The 18,962-nt window shown below is 43.6% G+C and overlaps 2 protein-coding genes across 3 annotated transcripts in view; one reads left to right on the top strand and one right to left on the bottom strand.

The window, feature by feature from the left end:
* Positions 1–9,005, top strand: part of dpy19l3 (dpy-19 like C-mannosyltransferase 3) — a 73,372-nt gene extending 64,367 nt beyond the window's left edge. For both annotated transcript variants that reach the window (XM_031743711.2, XM_039613589.1), the window contains exons 18-19: positions 157–315; positions 2,460–9,005. In XM_031743711.2, coding sequence (XP_031599571.1) covers positions 157–315; positions 2,460–2,663 — 363 coding nt within the window. In that variant the 3' untranslated portion in view covers positions 2,664–9,005. The remainder of the gene's footprint in view (positions 1–156; positions 316–2,459) is intronic.
* A 94-nt stretch (positions 9,006–9,099) lies between these two features.
* The window catches only part of LOC120441124 (neural-cadherin-like), a 370,842-nt gene continuing 360,979 nt past the window's right edge, over positions 9,100–18,962 (bottom strand). Inside the window, exons 39-40 of the mRNA XM_039614938.1 lie at positions 13,541–13,695; positions 9,100–12,389 (exon numbers count right to left, since the gene is read on the bottom strand). Coding sequence (XP_039470872.1) covers positions 11,781–12,389; positions 13,541–13,695 — 764 coding nt within the window. The 3' untranslated portion in view covers positions 9,100–11,780. The remainder of the gene's footprint in view (positions 12,390–13,540; positions 13,696–18,962) is intronic.

Here is an 18,962-nt window from a genome sequence, read left to right as displayed (position 1 = left end):
GAAAGCAAATGTGTCTGGTAATTGAGTTCCAGGGGAGACGTTTTCCCCTCCCAGCAATATTAAGTTAACATTGGCTTCCTTCCAGGAAATCCTTACATATATGTGTGTGTGTGTGTGTGTGTGTGTGTGTGTGTGTGTGTGTGTGTGTGAGAACAGGTGTATCAAGTGTACGCTCGCCGCTCCCCAGAGGAAGTCTACGATATCCTGAAGGCTATTGGGGCTGACTATGTGGTGTTGGAAAACAGCATCTGCTACGAGCGGAGGCACAGGCGAGGCTGCAGACTGCGGGACCTGCTCGACCTGGCCAACGGACATGTGGGTGGCTTTCATTTAATGTGACTCACTGTGTGTGTGCGTGTGTGTGCGTGTGTGTGTGTGGCAGCATGTGCCGTCCGATCTGCCGACTCCTGCGACTCGGTGAAAGCTCTCAGCCTCCGCAGACAGATCAATAGTCCCACTTCTTATCTGCGCGTCACTGTCTCTCACTCTTTTGCCGCCGCTTCCCCCACTGCGCTCCCCCAGACTCTTTATTTTGATGTCAGATGCGGCTCGCCGACTATTTGGATTACCAGAGGCGAGACGAGCTTCGGTCTGGCCCAGCGTCGTGTAAGACACATGAAACGCTGAAACACAGAGTCGGGGTGTGCTCGCGACGCCGTAAATGTCACGCAGCGTACACAACATCTGACATCTAGACAGCTTTATTGAAGGAATGCTGGATTTATGTCTCTTTCTGTCTGTCCTTTGCTTCCTCTCATACTTTCTTTTATTTAGCTCTTACTCTTTTTATCACCTGTGGTCTTTCTGTCTGCCTGTTTTGTTTTTCCTTCTTAGCGTCTTTTCTTCTTTTTTTGCTTTCATTTTTAACACCAGGATGCCTTTCCTTCCTTTTTTTTCTGCTCAGTGATCCAGTGCTTTCCCTGTAACACCCCGAGTGTTAATGACTATAACAAACTATATAAGATGTGATGGTTGTATCTTTACTTGTACACACCAGGTAGCCACCACATTAAAATCTCCCCGTGTGCCATCAAGACATTTCTGACCCACTGGGGCAAAGCCACATGACCTGTGGGGCGTCCTTTACTGCTGGAAAACTTTATTTTGGCTTCCAGCGATGATGATGATGATGATGATGATGGAACATCATCGCTAATCTTACTCCAATGAAAATGCAAAGTGAAATCACCAAATAATTACAAATACCCACTGCAGAGCATTTGCATGTGATTATGAACCTAAATATTTATGCATATTCCTCAGAGGCTAATTTATACTTCCTACACTCTCCCTTAATACAGCGGTCCCCAATCTTTTTTACGCCACAGAGCGGTTTAATGTCTGACAATATTTTCACGGACCGGCCTTTAAGGTGTCGCTGATAAATACAACAAAATAAAACGATACGACTGAGACAAAAACGGTGGCTTTTTGTAAATATACTAATAAACATGAATTCACTGTGTAATTGTGTAACTTTATTAGCAGCGTCCTCCTGAAATGCGGCAACAACATTGAGAGTAACATCCTCCTCTCTGGTCGCTATGGTAACGCATAAACATTTCTTTTAAAAGACACACAGCTACAAAACAAATATAAAGTACATGAAAATATATAGAAACTGAATTCATAACACAAGGAAAAGACCCAGGGAAACAGAGTTAATGATAAAAACCCTGAAAACCATCAATTTCACACCCGAGCCTCAACTCCTGCGACCAAACAACTCACGGACCGGTACCGGTCCACGACCCGGGGGTTGGGGACCGCTGCCTTAATACACAGTACAGCTTCACTATAAGCCTCAAAATAGTTGTAGCTCCACTCAAACATGGCTCAGTGCTTTTCATGTTGTGGCTTATTTAGTGTTTTTAAATGTGACACTTTCAGAATTCAAGTGTGTGAAACTATAAAATATTCATGACTGAATATTCGACAAAAAGTTAATACTTTTCTTTTTTTTTATTGAAAGTTTATCATTCAGAAACTTTCACAGTCCCGCCCACCACTTTTTAAAACTGGAAGTGTTGCGTCTCGCCAGCAAACAGTGCCGTTCTGTGGGATCCTTTTTAGAAGCTGATATTTTTTGTTAATGGCCTTCAGTGCTGCTAATGAATATCTTATTCCTTCCAAGAAAATCCGTCCTTGAAGCCAGCATCTCCACGTGTCCTGCACTGCCTCTTTTTTTTTCTTTCTTTGGGTGCAGCCTTCTTTGGCTGCTTTTTTATCAATGTTGCAATCAATAATCCCAAAGCAGAATATTTATTAATTTAGGCTCACTTTAGCCCTTAATGCACTAAAGCATTCATACAGATTTTATGCCAACTCTAACTGGCAGAGCAAAGTGAAATCAGAGGCTGCTGCCGGTGGACTTTATCTGACTTTATCTCGATTGTGCTGGCTTCAGCCTGCCGTCATTCTTCTTGCTGTTAATGGTGACACGTTTGTTCTCTTATCAGATTATGGACGGACCTGGAGAGAATGACCCCGACCTCGTCCCTGCCACCCACCCTCGTTTTTGCGATGCCATCAAGACGGACGCGGCGGCTTACAACGCTCTCTTTACCAGAACATTCCAGAATAAAACCTTCCATGTCTACCGGCTCAAGAAGAAACGCAAGAAAAATACGAAGGGCTCATCAGAGCCCAGCGTGACTCAGTAGCAGGACCAGGGCTGCAAGACAACCCCAGCAGAGGCCAGAGGGGAGAGAGGAGGAGAGGACGAAATAAAAGTGCTGAATCCTTGCTGTTCCTCTGTCTCCTCTTTGCACTGCGCCCAGCTGTGATCATGGCCATTATTTCTTCAACACGTGGCTCTTTGGACGTGCTGTTAGAACAGCGGGCCGGTCTGTGCTTCGGGCTGCAGTGTTTTTGTGAGTGGAGAGTGGAAGCAAATGTAGGAATCCTGCTTTGGGCTGATCTACGTCCACTCGTTCAGCCACCGTCCACCCCAAAAAAAGTTTAGATGACTAAGTGAAACTTAAAGATTGAAATACAGAGAAGTCGTATATATTTGCAGCTGAGTTCTTCTTTGCCAATGACAGTAGGGGCAGAAATCGAAGATTTGTTGAGCTCTTTCATTTGTAGGGATTTAAACTGACTTTTAAAAATATATCCAACGTAAGATCGAAAAGGTTCAGTTTCCACTGTAGTTCAGTTGTTTTAGGAGTAGACAGCAGACATTAAGTATAAATGTCTAGTTTATAAAAAAACTGATACAACTGAAAAGATTACAGTCAGTTAAGAGATGATGTATTTTTCAGAACTGACCTACGTGTTCTTTCAGATGGGTAACGAGCCACTCCAGTCAGTCTGTTTCAGCCATGTTCGTGTAAAGGAAGCTGGTCATCAGCCATCGGCCTCATTCATTACATGTTCTCAGATTAATAATTGAACTTATTCCTGTGCTTGATTTTGATTCATTAAACATACTGAACACAAAAACATGCTTAAACAGGTTGTCATAGTCCCAGTGGAAACTCATGTGGCTGTTAAATTTTACTGTTACCATCCTGTCATCCTGTCATCCTTTTACCCACAAGCCTAAAAACTACGTGCCAAACCCCAACTTAACCTCAACCTGAACCTACTTTAAGCCTAAAACCAAGTTGTAACCCTCAAACAGGTCTTTGAACTTCTCTACAAAATGTCTCAAACGAAACACAAACTTCAATTTAGGTTTAATTGAATTTTTATTTGTGATCTGTGAGCGATGACTTCAGTCACTCTGATGCAGGTTGGAGAAGTTGTTCTTGAGAAAGCCGCAGTCTGCCCGTTCTGCACAGCTAGCTTTTGGACAGGAACACACACACACACACACACACACACACACACACACACACACACACACACACACACACACACACACACACACACACACACACACACAGTGTGTCCTTACAGCTGTCATCTTTATAATTACCTTCCTATGATGTGTCTGGGAGACATCTCTACATGGTAGCTTCAGAATAACCTGCATCACACACTCTGTGAACATACACACCATTTTAAATTACTGTGTGATTTCCTTCTAAAGAATCTGTAATATCCACACAAACATAGCAAGAAAATTACGTGGGGGGGGCACGATCATTACTCTCTCTCCTTCACCAGATATATATTCATTAGGGACGATCCACCAGAACATCAGTCCCATGGAGAGGCCATGTACCAGATACACAGTGGGTAATAGATTTGTTAGATCACCTGTTATAAAAACAAAACACAAATATTTTAGAAATCTGTCAAAAAATTTCTATTTTTTTATTAATTAGGCAAATAAACTGTATCCAAATCTGAGCCAAGACACCTGACTTTTCAATGAAGTCTGAAATTCATCAAACACTAAAATTAATTCTTCTGTAACTGTAATTTGTTATTATTTTTTATTTTTATTACTCTTTTCTGCCTTTTTGTAAAAGTAAAATTTGAAAATTAATGGACCAAGACAATAACTATATTAGAAGATGAAAGAGCTTGCAGATACTGTTTTATTAACCATTACACAACCCTGAAAATGTGTTATGGTAATAACCAAAACTCTTTATTTGGTCTGGTGGTGGTCTAATAAATTTGTTAAGCTGTGTAGCTTCTCATTTCTGTTTGCAGGATCTTTGTGGTTTTCTCCTCTGATGATCAGTCTGAGAGCTGGCTGCTAGCTGATGAGCTCAGTTTAGCTCCCACCCCTTTCTCTTGATTTTACTGTACGGTATTTTTTTTCTCAGGATTGTACATAAAAATAAAAATATATTATTAAAAAGAAGGTTTAAGAAAAAGTTTGCTAACTGCCTCGTTAGCTTCCAATAACTTTCAGCATAACATGCGTCTTGCTATAAGAGCAGATCAGTAGAGAGTTTATGGTGTTACAGAGATAATCATAAGCTGTTGCAGGCTCATTAAATTGACAGTTTATTGCTTCTGCCATGAATTACTTCAACTGCCAAATTTCTGGTATCCATTATCGAGCCCCTGTACAGCTACTACACAGGTGGACTTCCTGCTGTGGGCTCAAAAGAGTGCAGGTTTTCAGACTTGGAAACTACAGACATCTTTAATATACAGTCTGTGTATTGTTGCCCAGGAACAGGAAATGCTGAGAGTTGTTCGTTCAGTGATTGTTTAGTCGTACTCGGCTGTAGCCAAACCGAGGAGGTCAGACCACTAGCGGAGCTCAGATGTGGCCCCTTTGTGGTGGGGCACATGTGGCTGCTGTGATAAATGTTACGAGTTACCCCAGAAAAAGAAGGATAATTCCGTTAGTTTCGCTTTCTGCCCGGCTGCTTAAATGTGCTTTTGCTGTAAAACTGAGGTCAGAGTTGGTACCAAGTGGTATTTGTGACGGTGTTGTTGTTGTTGTGATTGCTGTCATGTTTTTTCTCTTTCTGTGATTCTCATCAGCAGCAGTCTCAACCTTTTCATTCTTGTCTCTCTGCCACACACACACACACACACACACACACACACACACACACACACACCCCCCAAGCCACAAACACACATGAATAATGTAAGTGGCGAGGAAATTGCAGCAGCCTGACAACGGGGCTGATTCTGAGCCACAATCCAAAATAGAGAGAGAGGGGCCAACACTTGCATATCAAACCGAGGCTTTGTGGTTAGACGAGAAAGCGGGGAGGAGGAGAGGGGATGACAGACGATGCTCATGTTTAAACAGCAGCACAGGAGAAATGAGAGCGCGTGAAAACATGAATTCTCAGTGATCTTCCTCATTTTCTTCTTTCACACCAGAGGAAAGGAGAGGAGGTGACTGAAAGGCTGGAGCTGCGTAGGTAATTAGTGGTTGGACAATTAGGACCCTCCCTCCGTCCCTTCCCCTTCATCTCGGCTCAGTTTGCCTGTATTTGTACACTTGTTAATAAGGACCTCGGTCTTTGATAATCCACGCTCTCGCAGATGCGTGAGCACTCCTGCACACGTTGTTGCAGGGCTTTTGAAAACACGGTGTTCGTTAAAGGCGAGGCCTCGTCGTGATGCATACCAATCGGATAAGCGGAACGAGAATGCTTGTTCCTCCCGCCTCCATATTGGATGTTTAATTTCGGAGATGTCTGATTGCTTTATTTGAGAGCGAAGTGATTCCATTAGGTTTGACTAATAAGAGTCTACTGATGTAATACTTTTTCAGCATTGTTAATTTCCATACATATTGGGTTTAGTAGCAGGCCGCTGCTGCCTATGGTTTTCTTAATGAAGAGGCGATGAAGGCGGTCATTAACCTGTGCGCACATGTACAGTCTGCTCTGGTTTAAAGTGGATGTTTGTGAAATACATTTAAGATGCTCACTAGACGGCTTTGTGCAACTAATGAACTTGTTTGGATCCAAGTTTAGTTTGAACAGTCTGTTTTTGGGACAACCGATTTGAAACCTGGCCTCGGCCCTGAACCGTGATGAGACTGTGTTTGCTGATGTTAGAGCAACAGGCGGACAACCTTATTCTTGAAGGTCTTTCCACGTGATTTTAGAAGTCAAAGAACTTTAATCCCAATCTAAAAAAATCAAACAAGAGATGTTGGGACTGCTCCCAGATGCAGGATTGGTTTTCATCCATTGGGCTGAAGCTAGATGAGATCAAATTATCATCTGTCGTAGATGAAACCCAAGCAGCTCTCTATATCGCCTGGACTGAGCCATAATTGTGCAGATATTGTGCTATTAGCATCCTTTGGCCTTGGTGCTGTGATGCCATGGTGACCCAAGGGTTGCTTGTTTGGGATTTCTTGATGTGCTGTTTAAACTGTTTTATTTCTACACCCAGCTCAGTAGTTTTCATTGCTGAAGCTTAAACAGCCACAAAATGTACAAAATAAATGAAATTTGGACTTTTTCAGTCAAAGATGAAATTCAGTGCTGTCAAAATCTGATCTCCAGGCTAAGAAGCTGCAAGTTTAGCCACCTGCTTGTGCAAACTTTGCCCATCTTTGAGCTCGCAGTCCAGTTTCAGAGTCCAGTTATTACTTTGACTGTTGCACCAGCTCACCAATGCCAAAGTAAACCTTGTGCACATTTGTTACCTCTTTTTAACTGGTGTAGTCCCAGTGCTCAAGCAGAGCCAGCTCTACCTTGAACAGAAGTGAACACCTTTTAGCGTTACTAGAAGAAAGTGGGGAACACTATTTAGTGTTTTAATGGGAAGAAATGTAGACTTCATCTGTCATTCATAGGTTCCCACTTTGGGAACTACTGATCTTTTTGTGATGGAACCTGTTCTGGATTGAACGCCAGCATCACTTCTGTGAAAGAGAGGTGTGTGCGACCTCAGCAGCCTCTGGCAGGATTTGACGGACTGAGATGAGGAGATGTTAATTTCCTGGCTATGTAATGATGTTGGTTGGGGATTGATCAGAAATCTCTCTGCCTTACTGGAACCTGAGTTAGATTAGTGTGGAAAAAGTGGGAAATAACACTGGTTAATGCTTGACATTAAGAGATGCACATGATTGGACAAAAACAGGTGGAACCAATGACATTTTTAAACTAAGCTTAAGTGTGGTTTTAAGTGTTTTGCTGGCATATTTGAGCTGAAGATTAAGATTTTCAGAAAACTTTTTTTACTCACCATCAGCTAACGATTCAACATAGTCTGTTGGTATTTATTGTAAATTATCAGTCTGTCATGTGCAATGGTGTGCAAAGAGCATCTGTGTCAAGGGAACACTACATTGTACCGCACAGGTTCTTGGTACATTTTATTTCACCTGTGAGTGTTAAATTATTAAAAAGTTCACATTCACATTAGAGTGAGCAGGATAGGCTCTCATACCAAAATCTCAGCCCAGCTGGGAAGCATGGTAGAGGGACATCATGGTTTGGGATCGCTTTACGACCTCAGTATCTGGACATTCAGCAGAGTGTCAGGGCAGTTGTTAGAGGAGGGTTTGATCCCGGTGCCTACACACTGCTGTTCATGAAGACTCTGGCTGACATTTTGACCCTTTGTCTCCAGTTTGCCTGAGGACACATGCAGACTTTGTCTAAGGCAAGAACTTCCACTTCATGCAGTGTGACATTAAAGGTGTCTTGGGTGGAGCAAACAACCCAAAAAGTACAGGAAACAGAAGTTTGCATGAAATAGCAGGAATGAAGTCTGTGCTGTGTTAGACACCGAATTAGTTTACTTTTAACGGCTGACAGAGAAAGCAAATCTATTATTTGACCACTCATCACGTCTTTTAAGACAAGAGCCTGAAAGATGTTAAAATGAGATTGGACCTTAAAATTCTCAATGTTAAGAAACGTCTTTTGGCTTTGTTAAGGCAACATCGTGCGATGTTACAAAGCGGTGTCCTTCGTGTTTTCTATCAGTTTGAGCCCTCGTGAACTCAGGTGATGTCAATTTCAGTTTCTGAGGGCTCAATTTTTGGGATTGAGTCAAGTAGATCAACAGAAAGGCTGAAGGAGAGTACATTTCAGGTTTTCAAAGTCTGAGTCCTGACCTTAATTCAAGTGACGTGCTGCAAGTATGACCTGAACGCAGCATCCCAGAAATACTGATACCCTGGTAGGACGACTTACTGTGTCTGATGGAGTCCCTAAAGTCAAGATTTAACTTGTTTTCCAGCCTTTACAGTTAGAATTACATTGAATAATCACTATTTAAATGAAGAGCTTTTCTTGAGTAATACTTGTAGACATCCTGATAATCCTAAAGAGTCCTCACACCTTCAGCTTCATTTAAACCAACTTTGAACTCTTTCATTGCGGAAACTGTTTATTTGTGTTTAATTGAAAAAAGAAAATACTGTAATATGTATCTTGGTGCCTTTTGGTCATTTTTCCTTTTTGCTTGGTGTTCCTTTTTTTAAAAATCCACTAAAGTCATTCTGTGCTGTTATTTTCTACTGTAAAGCCACAAAAATCATCAAACTTGTAAATGTTTACTCTGCCGTTAAAAGTCCTTCTCCTGCTGGTGGAGGGATACGTGAAGTGCCAGTTTCAGATATTATTAGGCAGTGTGTCAATAAAACATTTTTCCCCCAACAATGCCGTTTCCCTGTCAGTCACTCAAAGCCAGGAATATTTATTTTTCACATTTCAGTTCTTCGGTTTCTCTTTACAGACGCAGTCACGATTCAGCACAGTCACTGGTGCAAATGAATTTATTGAGGGGAGGAAAAAAAAGATCAAAGCAAATACAAAACACTTATATAACCGTCAAAAGCTCATCACCATCATGTTGATAAAAAATATCTTCGTTTGATTTCTTTTTTCTCTCCAAAGCGGCACATTTTAAATCTATGCTGCTCTTCATGGCAAAAAAAGCAATAATTTGAATGTATCGATCTGTGTACTTACAAATGAGGTAAAAACATTGTTCACAACATGTCTGCACCCAGAACACAACACTGAAGAAGCCGTCGTATGCTACAAATGAATGGTGGGAAGTGAATCTCCGCTCCTTACAGCTGTAGTGAAGCATGAAGTGTTTTCATCCCTCTGTGCGTGTCTGTCTGTGTGGGGCTTGGACGCTCACCACAGAGCAACATACAAGGATCACTCTCGAGGAACTCCCCACTGCCTGAAAAATAAGCCTCTCTTTTACTTTTAGGCATCATTGACTGGAAATGCTCTTATTTATAAAAGCTGCATTGTTGCCTCCGCTGCTCGGAAAGAGTCTGTCTGAAAAAGAAGCCGCAATCTGGGGATCGACTCCTCTGTCGACTTTTTTTTTTATTTTTTGGAAACTCCTCACATTCCTTTGGTTTTTCCAGCATGACAGCGGGCCATCAGCTCCTATTAGGATTAGTGGCCTGACATGTTTTCACACTCTACTACCCTTTGACTGCTCTCTGCCGACAGGCTCAGCTCTGCCAGTGTGAAGACAAATAGAAGGGAAAAAAGGCATGAAGGGAGCGCGGCTGATGCTGCTGCTTCCAGCAGAATCCAGCGGCTGAAACGCCAGAAGAAGCCATGCTGGATTTTTGGGGAGAATCGTAGGAAAGAGGGGGGTTAGGGGTCATGTGGGTGGAGGCACACGACTTTTTAAGTTCATCCCATTTGCAGTGCAGCAAACTGTTATGCAGAAAACTGTTGCTTGCAGCATCCCTTCCCTCGGCAGCTCCCCCGCAGGGCCGCTGTGCTCCGTGGTGCACTGGTGAGACATTTCACCACAGGGCCGGGCTCCCTCCGCTTCCCTCCCTTCCCTCATTTCCTCTCTGATTCAGCCCCCTACCCTGCAATCCTCTCTCTTGTTTTAAAAATGTGAAGGGAAGTGTGCCCTTTTTAGACTCCCATTTGCTGCGTTATTATTGTTATTTGCCTTTTTGTTCTTTTAAGACAAAGTGTTCTCAACGGTTCAAAGCGCAGGAAGTTTTGTTTTTTGCAGAGCTCAGAGAGCGAGAGAGAGAGAAGCTGGAGGGACAATTCACAGTTTTGACATTAAAAAAACCAAAAGCACAATGACATGTTCCTGCAGTTCTCTAACCCACAATCCTCCTAATGTTTCAGCCAAGAAATGTGCTAATTTAGCAAGACACAGTAGATGGATGCGTGAACTGCATATGGCACAGCTATCACGGCTCACAAGCATATATATATTTATATATATATATATATATAATCCTTATAAATGTCTCTTACCCTCTTCCCTCCATTTATGTTTATTGAGTAGTCACCTTGAAAGGCAGCTCGGTGTACTTTGTATTCTGCCGAGCATCTGTTAAAATAGTCTCTCACAGCCGCCACATTTGGTATGCCAGAGGAACAGCGTGCACGGAACAGAGCAACAGAGCGAGCATTTCCTCCCTCCCGCAGTCCACACGTCCACTCGCATTTCTTTGTTACAAAGATGTTTGAATTTTTGTGCACCCTCCCCCGGGTGAGGAGGAACGAGCAGCGGCGGAGCGCAAATGAGAATAGGAAATCAAATGAAGACGCGGGCACGGTACTAAGTAGAAAGCTTGATGTCTTACAACCCATGGAGCGTTGAAACTTGAAACACCCAACCAATACAGAATTACTCAACCTAGCAAAAGACACATTACCAGAAAAAAAAAAAAATCTCACCCTGGAAACCAGTGATGGTCGAAGCACTTCTTTTTGTTTTTTTCTCATACAAACATTGACAGAAGCTGTTTACAGCCAGGCAGCGAGAACACGGTGTGTCCACTACAGTGAAACTCTGCATTGGATGGGCTACTCAGTATGATCCACCTCATCTTCACTGGCTTCGTGTAACAGTACCGTGTGAAATATATGACATTTATTTACAGAGCAGCAAGGTGCTAAAAATACATTTAGTGGCATTGATTTGCTCAGGTATACATATATATGTATTAAAAAAATCCTGGCCAAAACATTTTCATATTTTCTGCCTTCAGCTGGCAGCTCATCCACACACGAGGAAATTTGGGATTTTAGTGTCTGTGACTGGAACAGATTTTTCCGACAGTGAAGCTAAGCTCCATCATGATGAGTAGCCCGAGTGCAGGCTGACGTTCTGAAGCATTTAACCTGACTTGTAGGTTTGATAACGTCTGCTCCTGCAAAATTGCCGTCCAAGGTAGAGTGAGTGCAGAGCGACAGGCTCTTTTCATGGGGACACTTTCATCTGTCTCTTAGGCCCCCGCTTTGATTGGCGGGTCTCATCATCCAGTAAATACAACACAGTTCATGTCAGCTGTCAGCAAAGTGCTACGCGTGGAGCGACTCTCTCTCTGTCGGCCAGTCTCTCGCTTTTCCAGCCTCTGTCGCCGCCAAGCGTCTGCTAATTGATTGTTTTGGGCGGCCCGTTATCGGGGTCCAATCAGTTTGTGTTGGAGCTCAGAGGTCGCTGGCCTCGGCTCGCTCGTACAGCGCCCGAAGCTTCTCAAAGCGAGGCCCCCACTCCCCGAGCGTCTCCTCCCTCCTCGCCTCCGCTCCCCCTTCTCCGCTGCTGCCTCCATCCAGCCCCGCTGAACTGAAGGAGCTGAGGGAGCCGGCAGGCGAGCCCCCACCCTCGGTGGAGAAGACCTGCAGGGAGTCAAAAGGTCCTGTGTCTGGATGCTGGTCAGCATCGCGGATGATCTCGCACAGGTAGCGGGCCAGGTCCTGGCTGGAGAAGGACAGGGAACGACGGGCCAGCTGCGAGGGACGGGCCTGGCCCTGGGCCGGCAGCCTGGTGGGGGGGACGTCCCTGCGGAGACTGGTCGTTGTGGTGGCCGTGGAGGAAGTGGAAGCTGCAGAGGGAGGCAAAGTTGTGGAGCTGGTTGTCCGGCTGAGGGGGTCCAGCGGCTGGGAAGAGGGTGGGACGGGGGGCGCCTGGTGGAGGAGGTGATGGTGATGATGGTGGGGAGGAGGAGGGTGGTGCAAGGCTCTAGAGCGGCAGTACTGCACTGACTGGGCCGGGCTCGGCTGGAGGGACTTCTGCAGCTCTGCCATGTCGTAGGCATTCTGGTCACACACACACGGACATTTACACAAAAGCAGATGAAAAGTCTGAGTTAGCACAGGAGCTGTAAAAACAGAGAGAGACTGAGTGTCTGGGGAGAGAGATGAGGCAGAAAAAAATGAAATGTGACAGTGAGAAAGCAGAAGAATGAAATGAGAGCAGAAAAACAATCAGCTCACCCCACTACGTTTACTGTGAATGTTCCACCTATTTAAGTTTCCAATCTGTCTCCATTTACTGTCGCAGAAAACTTGTAATTTAAAATATCTCTGTATGCATGTGAGAGGCCAAGAAGAAGAGCGAGATGAGGGACATCTCTCTCTCTCTCTCCACTGCAGACAGCTGCCATTACTTTGTCATGTAGCATAGCAGCCAGCCACTTTGGTACTAACGTGATTCCACCAGAACTGTAACCAGGGTGGCAGAGATGCAGAAAGATGTAGGAGGAGGAGGCGGCGGAAGAAATGATGCACAAGGAGGAGGCGTGGGTCGCTTTGTGAAACTGATTATGTGATGAGTGCTGTTTTTATTCCTCTAGAGCGATTTCAAACAGGACTCCAGAGAATTAGCCACAGTGGCTGCTCTGTATAGGGGATCAGGACTGTGTGTGTGTGTGTGTGACTGCAGGTAACGGACAGAATCTTGAAGGTTTTGGGATACTGATAAGGCGAGACAAGGATCTCTATATGAAAGTGTTTTTTCCTCCTCTTTGTGTGTGTGTGTGTGTGTTTCAGCAATGATTTCAGCAGCCACATGTGTTTGTTGCGATCAAAGCTGTGATATTATGCAAGCTCTTAAGTACCGTTGAGTGCTTGTGGGTTACATTGGCTGGTGGAGAGGAGATAAGGATTTTGCGTGGGCCTAATTAAAACGCTAGCACACACACTGCAGGATTTTATTCCAAATTGAATTGACAGAATCCATTATAGAGCTGCTGCCATACATCCACTGCTAAGAATTTCCAAAATAAAAGTCTATGAAATCAAAACTAAAACATCTCAACTTCAAGCAAGCACGTAGAGAGTAGCAGTTAAATATTGAACATCACTTTTAACAGTTGTATATGTGCAAGAAGGTATCTTTCTGATTTGCTTTGATAACTTTCACAACAAAGGGTACAGTCTGGATGCATGTGTGCGTGCGTGGGCTGTACCTGGTCCTCCTCCCCACCGCCCTCTTCATCGTAGTTGAGGACGTTCTCCCGGATGTCCTCCCAGCCATCGTGATGCGCCGAGACGTGGTAAACGCCCTCTTTCAGCCCTTTGTAGGACCTCCAGCGAGTGTAGAGGAAAATGCCCAGTAGCAGCACTGCATTTGAGACAAGACGGTGTTGAAGGCATTAGCATTACAAATTGAATGATTAAAATCCTTCAATCAAGATATGCCCTCAGAGAGAGGCGCTCTTGATGGAGATGGCCTTGAGCATCATTTGAGAAAAGTGCGAGCAGACACGTGATACGTTTTAGGAATCAAGTGACGATGACGCTTCTGAGTTTGAGCTAACGAGTGTTCTGCTGCTGATGTTTGGCAAAATATATTTCAAGTACTGGCAAAAATCTCTGTGACAGTCAAAATCTTTCTAAAGATTGGCAAAAATACCATGAGTGAGTTTGTGCATCCCTGGGAAACCTCGGGGGTGCAGAACAAAGTGAGATTAATGGGTTAGTGAGGCACTTTGAGGTGGCTCTCTTCTCACCTGGCTAGATCACTATGGTTACCTGCTTCAGAGCAGGCTGGATGTTTATCATGATAAAAGCCTAACTGATCTGCTGCTGAAAACGGTGATGAATTTGGCTGTTTGGTTGTTGAACCTTGGTCTTTCCGAGTTCAGGCATTGCATTCTCCTTCTGAAAAATTAAGCATATTTCATGAAAATATTTTCACAGGAAAAATGTCTTTGAACAGAAACACAGGAGGCCACATGACCAAGTGAGCTAGAAGGCAGGTCAGTCTCTGGGCTGAGAAACAAACACCTCATAGGTCTTCAGGTGGCACCTTCATTACAGGTACCAAAACACTACTCTCTGTGTCAACAGTGACGAGATGTTCCAGGTAGCGCTGCAAAGATTAGATAGCGGCTAAGTGTGATGGACAGACAAATCAAAGTTTGGGTCAAAAAGAGCATTTATGAGACGTAGAACAAATAAAAGATGCTGGACACAGTCTGCCAAAGAAGTTGATTTGATGGGATCTTGACCAAGCGAGGCTGTTTGTTTATCTCTTCATCCATTGGATGGATAACAACGTGGCCTTACTGATTTCCTCATAAAGCTGTTGTAGTAACAGCTGGACTGTACAGTAAGTAAGAAGATACCGTCAAACTAAACCAACTCACAGGAGGAGCTTCGAGAAGCAGATTACCTCAACAAGAAGGTCCAATGTAAGCACGGCTGTGATTGCTGAAACTGTGCGATTCTTTGATGAAAGGTTGAAGGACATGATTTTAATTTCCTCACCAATGTCTTGACCGTATTTCCTCTTCGCTGAATTAAATAAAAAATATAAAATGCAATCGCTGACCTTAAACTGTTGTTTAATTTTTCCCCCAATGAATCCTGTACTTTATTTCATGGGCACGTTAATTTCATTTTATTCTTTTCTTTAACCACATTTTACAAACTCCCTGAATCTGCACCTCTGAGAAACTGGATCATTACAATCATATCAGTTACAGCTCTGACTCGAAGCGTCGCCTCTATCATGCTAAATAGTTATTAAGTATGAAATTAAACATCATATCAGTGGCTGACACGTCGGGCCAGAATCAGATTTTCAGTTAAAGACTAATAAACATGTGAACCTAATTAAAATGCTAATTTAAAATTATTCACAACCTCATTCCTTTACATCTGCCAGTATCACTGTAGTTAGTGGTAATTATAGCCATGTGACTGACAGGCTTTGTAGGCACTGAACATGCTTCAGATTATAGGCGGCTCACTTAGTGCTGACAGTGTTTGACTGTAAACGGCATTAAGAGGGTACTGATACCGGCCTCGATGATGGGAGGGAGGAAAATTAGCTGCCTGATGTCTTATTGGAATTAATTACACTCCCATTATTGACACATTTAACCTTGAAGGGAACCTGCTATGCTTTTCTGTCATGATGGTACAGTGGGTGCTCGTGAGCTCAGCCTACATAAAAATAATCCACAGACTGTATATAAAAGACAGACGTAATCACACTCACTGGTTTTAGCATTCTGGTCTCTGGTCATTAGTGTTTTGGAATCAGAAATGATAATATTTAAGGTGTTAACACTGTAAACATTTAATGCTGTTACACTGGACACTTTAACATGGCAGCTTATGGGAGTTCACTTGCTTGAACAGCCTCTAGTAACCAACAGAAGAACTGCAGGTGCTGTCAGTTGTTCGCACTTGCTGCTTGAGGTACTGCCTGTAAACCAGCGATTGTCAAACTGTGGAGTGGGCCCCAGAGCCACCACAGTCAGGGTCAGGTTTCCAGTTATCCAATTCAACCTGTCCCAGCTGTTATTGGGCGACCTATCCAGGGTACATCCTGGGCACCCGTCTATCACAGGGCCAATACAGAGACACAACCAGTCACAGTCACATACAGCCTATTTCTAATCACAAATTAACTTAACCCCATGAACAGCATGCTTTTGGACTGTGTGAGGAGGCCAGAGTACCCGGAGAGAACCTGCACTGACACAGGAAGAACATCACAACCCCGCCCAAACAGGTGGATTCCGACCCAGCACCTTGTTGTTGTGAGGTGACGGTCCTGCTATCGTGCTGTCCAATTTGCACTTCTAAGTAAAATTCAGCGTAGGTCGTGTTTCACTTTAGATCCTTTTTTCATTGTTAATAATGGATAAAAACTGTGGCTGTGACCTTTCTCTGGCTTCTGAAGAGGAGCATGCCAGAACAAGTTTGAAACCAATGCTGCAAGCCAGAAACACAGGCTTCAAGCTGCCCTAAATATCCCAGTCATGCCTGCCACATACCTCTAGCTATGAGAACAACAACCCCACCCACCTGCTGTTTGACCCTTTTGTTTATGAGGGGCAGCCAATTAGCCAGTGGGCTTAAAGGGAGGGGCGCTGAAAGGGCTCGTTTCACGCAGAGAGCGAACTGAGTGGCTTCACCTGGGCCCGGTCAAAGATAAATAAAGATTATTATGAACTGGGTGTCACGCAAAGAGTGCAAGAATAAAAGTATGGAGCTGGTCCTCTTAAATACTTCACAGGACTGCCTCCCATTGAGGCGATTCAGCGTTATCCTAAAAAGCAGACTGTAGACACAAAACACACACACACAGATTTCCTGCTCAAACAGTCTCTGCGTCTTTCTCACTGTTGTGTTGCTGTGACCTTTTCAAATGTCTAACAAATCCCCCGTATGTTGTCTCATACCTATCACCTCTCGCCTTTGATAATACTACCCTAAGCCTCTCCATAATATTAACCTGCTTTACACCCACACAAACTCTTTATTTTTTCCCCTTTAATTCAGCCGCACTTCCCGCCCCTCTCAAATCAAACAACTGAATCAAAACACGTTTTTTTCCCCACACAGAACTGCAAAAGAGGCAACTTGTAGAATCTGGAGTGCAGTGTTGAAATAATATTTAATAATTTACAAGCAAACGTCATTAACTGAGTGAATTACTCACTGAGACATATGCTATCTTCAAATCTGCTTCTTTTTTTCCAAAGGCAGCAGGAAGCTGTGTTTAATCACATTTGAGAACAGCAGCAATCACATACCACAACTGGCAGCATTATAAATACCCAAGCTGCCCAAATCCGATTAATCCGAGGTAAGACACGAGCGTGAAAAATCTGGAATCTTAAAGAACTCAAACACATCATCTGCACGTGCACGGCTCCTGTCTCTTCTTCTGCATCAACCCCTGCGTTTTATTTTAACTCTGAATGTCTTTCTCTTACATCATAACTAAAACCCAGCAGCCACTGCATCATGTAAGCAGACCAACAGAAAGCACTCAAACGCTCTGTGAATTGATAACACCCCATTAAACAGCCCACCCTCTGACAACTCTGTAAGAGTAAATTCACTCAGCCAGAAACCAGCTGCACAGTACGAGAGGAAAAATCAATATTCATTTACTGTCAACTTGTCCCCCCTCACCACAACTCCAGCGTCTGGCAGATATATAAGACAAAATTGTTTCAAGAGATTTGCTGTTTCATTTTAAGATGGGCGTTATGGTTTTTAATGGCGAGCGAACAAGAACAAGGGGAAAAGGGCTAAAAGAAAAAAAGACAGATTTTTGTTTTAGGAGAGCCCACGTGTGGCTGACTGCTGCAGTGGCTGCTTTCATGTTCGAGAGACAGTGAACTGGCAAAAACAAGGTCACAGGTTCAGTCCCCCTGCCCTGACTGCAATGAGCCTCATTTACTGTGAGGTGCCCTGAGCTTCCCCAAGACAGAAACAATAAATGAGTCGAAACAATGTGGAGAAGCAGCTGGTCCAACAGCCCGGAGGTGCCCAGAGCCAATGAGATTACAAGGCTGGAGGATTTAAGGCCATAGAGAGGAAAATGCACAATAGCAAGAGCTAGGACAAAATAATAGATAGTGTTTTTAAAGATTTACAATATAAGGGTGCCTGTGGACTTTCTGACCACCTGTGGTACAGCAGCACGGTGGAGCTATGTTTCAATTCAATGCAATTTAATTCAATTCTGTTCTATTTATACAGCGTCAAATCAGAGCAACGGTCACCTCGAAGCCTTTATTTTGTAAGATAAAGACTCCACCAAAATACAGAGAAAACTCCAACAATCAGACGACTCCCTAAGAGCAAGCACTCGGTGACGGTGGGAAGGAAAAACTCCTCCTCCTCTTCCAGAACCAGGCTGAACATCTCCCCTTCAAGCTAGACTCCTGGTGCATATCTGCAATGTGTTTGGTGCTGCTTCCCTTTCAGATAGTTCCCTGGAAGTCCTGTTTTGAACACTTGTGTTTTGAGCCCAAAAGCTGAAATCTAATTTTGGGGTAACGGCAAAGTTGCAGGCAGCCAATTCTGAAAGGTGACCTTGTAGTGAGAGATGGTTTTGTTCTTGTGGACCTAAAACATTTGCTTTTAATGCACTGAGGGGGCCACACAGGGGTGGGCTGTGGAACCCTGGTGGCAGGAAGTTTTTGGAAAGAGGAAATAACCTGGTGAGTAATGAGTAAAAAAAGTATTTTTGCACAGATGGACATCAGAATTGCAACGTAAAAAGAAAAAAGATGTCCTTATATAGAAAACCGCCATCGAAGAAGACCTTTGAAGCCAAACACAAACAGAATGTAAACAAAGCAGAGCTCATAGGTACTTTAGCGACAACCTCAATCAACATTAATGCAAGCATTTTATAAACGATTGGGGCATATGGTGGTATTATATCTGTGAAATGACATTTACTTGACTAAACACAGCCCTTTGTACCTTGAGATACTCTGGGTGTTACAGTGTAACTACAGAAGATGCATTTGTGAAGTCCAGAACTACCTAATGCTTCATCATGTAGCCAGTACCTAAAAGGTTCTGGAAACATTCCTCAAAGATTTTGCTCCATATTAACATGACAGCATC

Source organism: Oreochromis aureus, linkage group 1, assembly GCF_013358895.1.
Source record: "Oreochromis aureus strain Israel breed Guangdong linkage group 1, ZZ_aureus, whole genome shotgun sequence".
NCBI classification, from domain to species: Eukaryota; Metazoa; Chordata; class Actinopteri; order Cichliformes; family Cichlidae; genus Oreochromis; species Oreochromis aureus.
The sequence above is the reverse complement of the archived record's forward strand: the minus strand, read 5'-3'. Positions and strand labels throughout refer to the sequence as shown.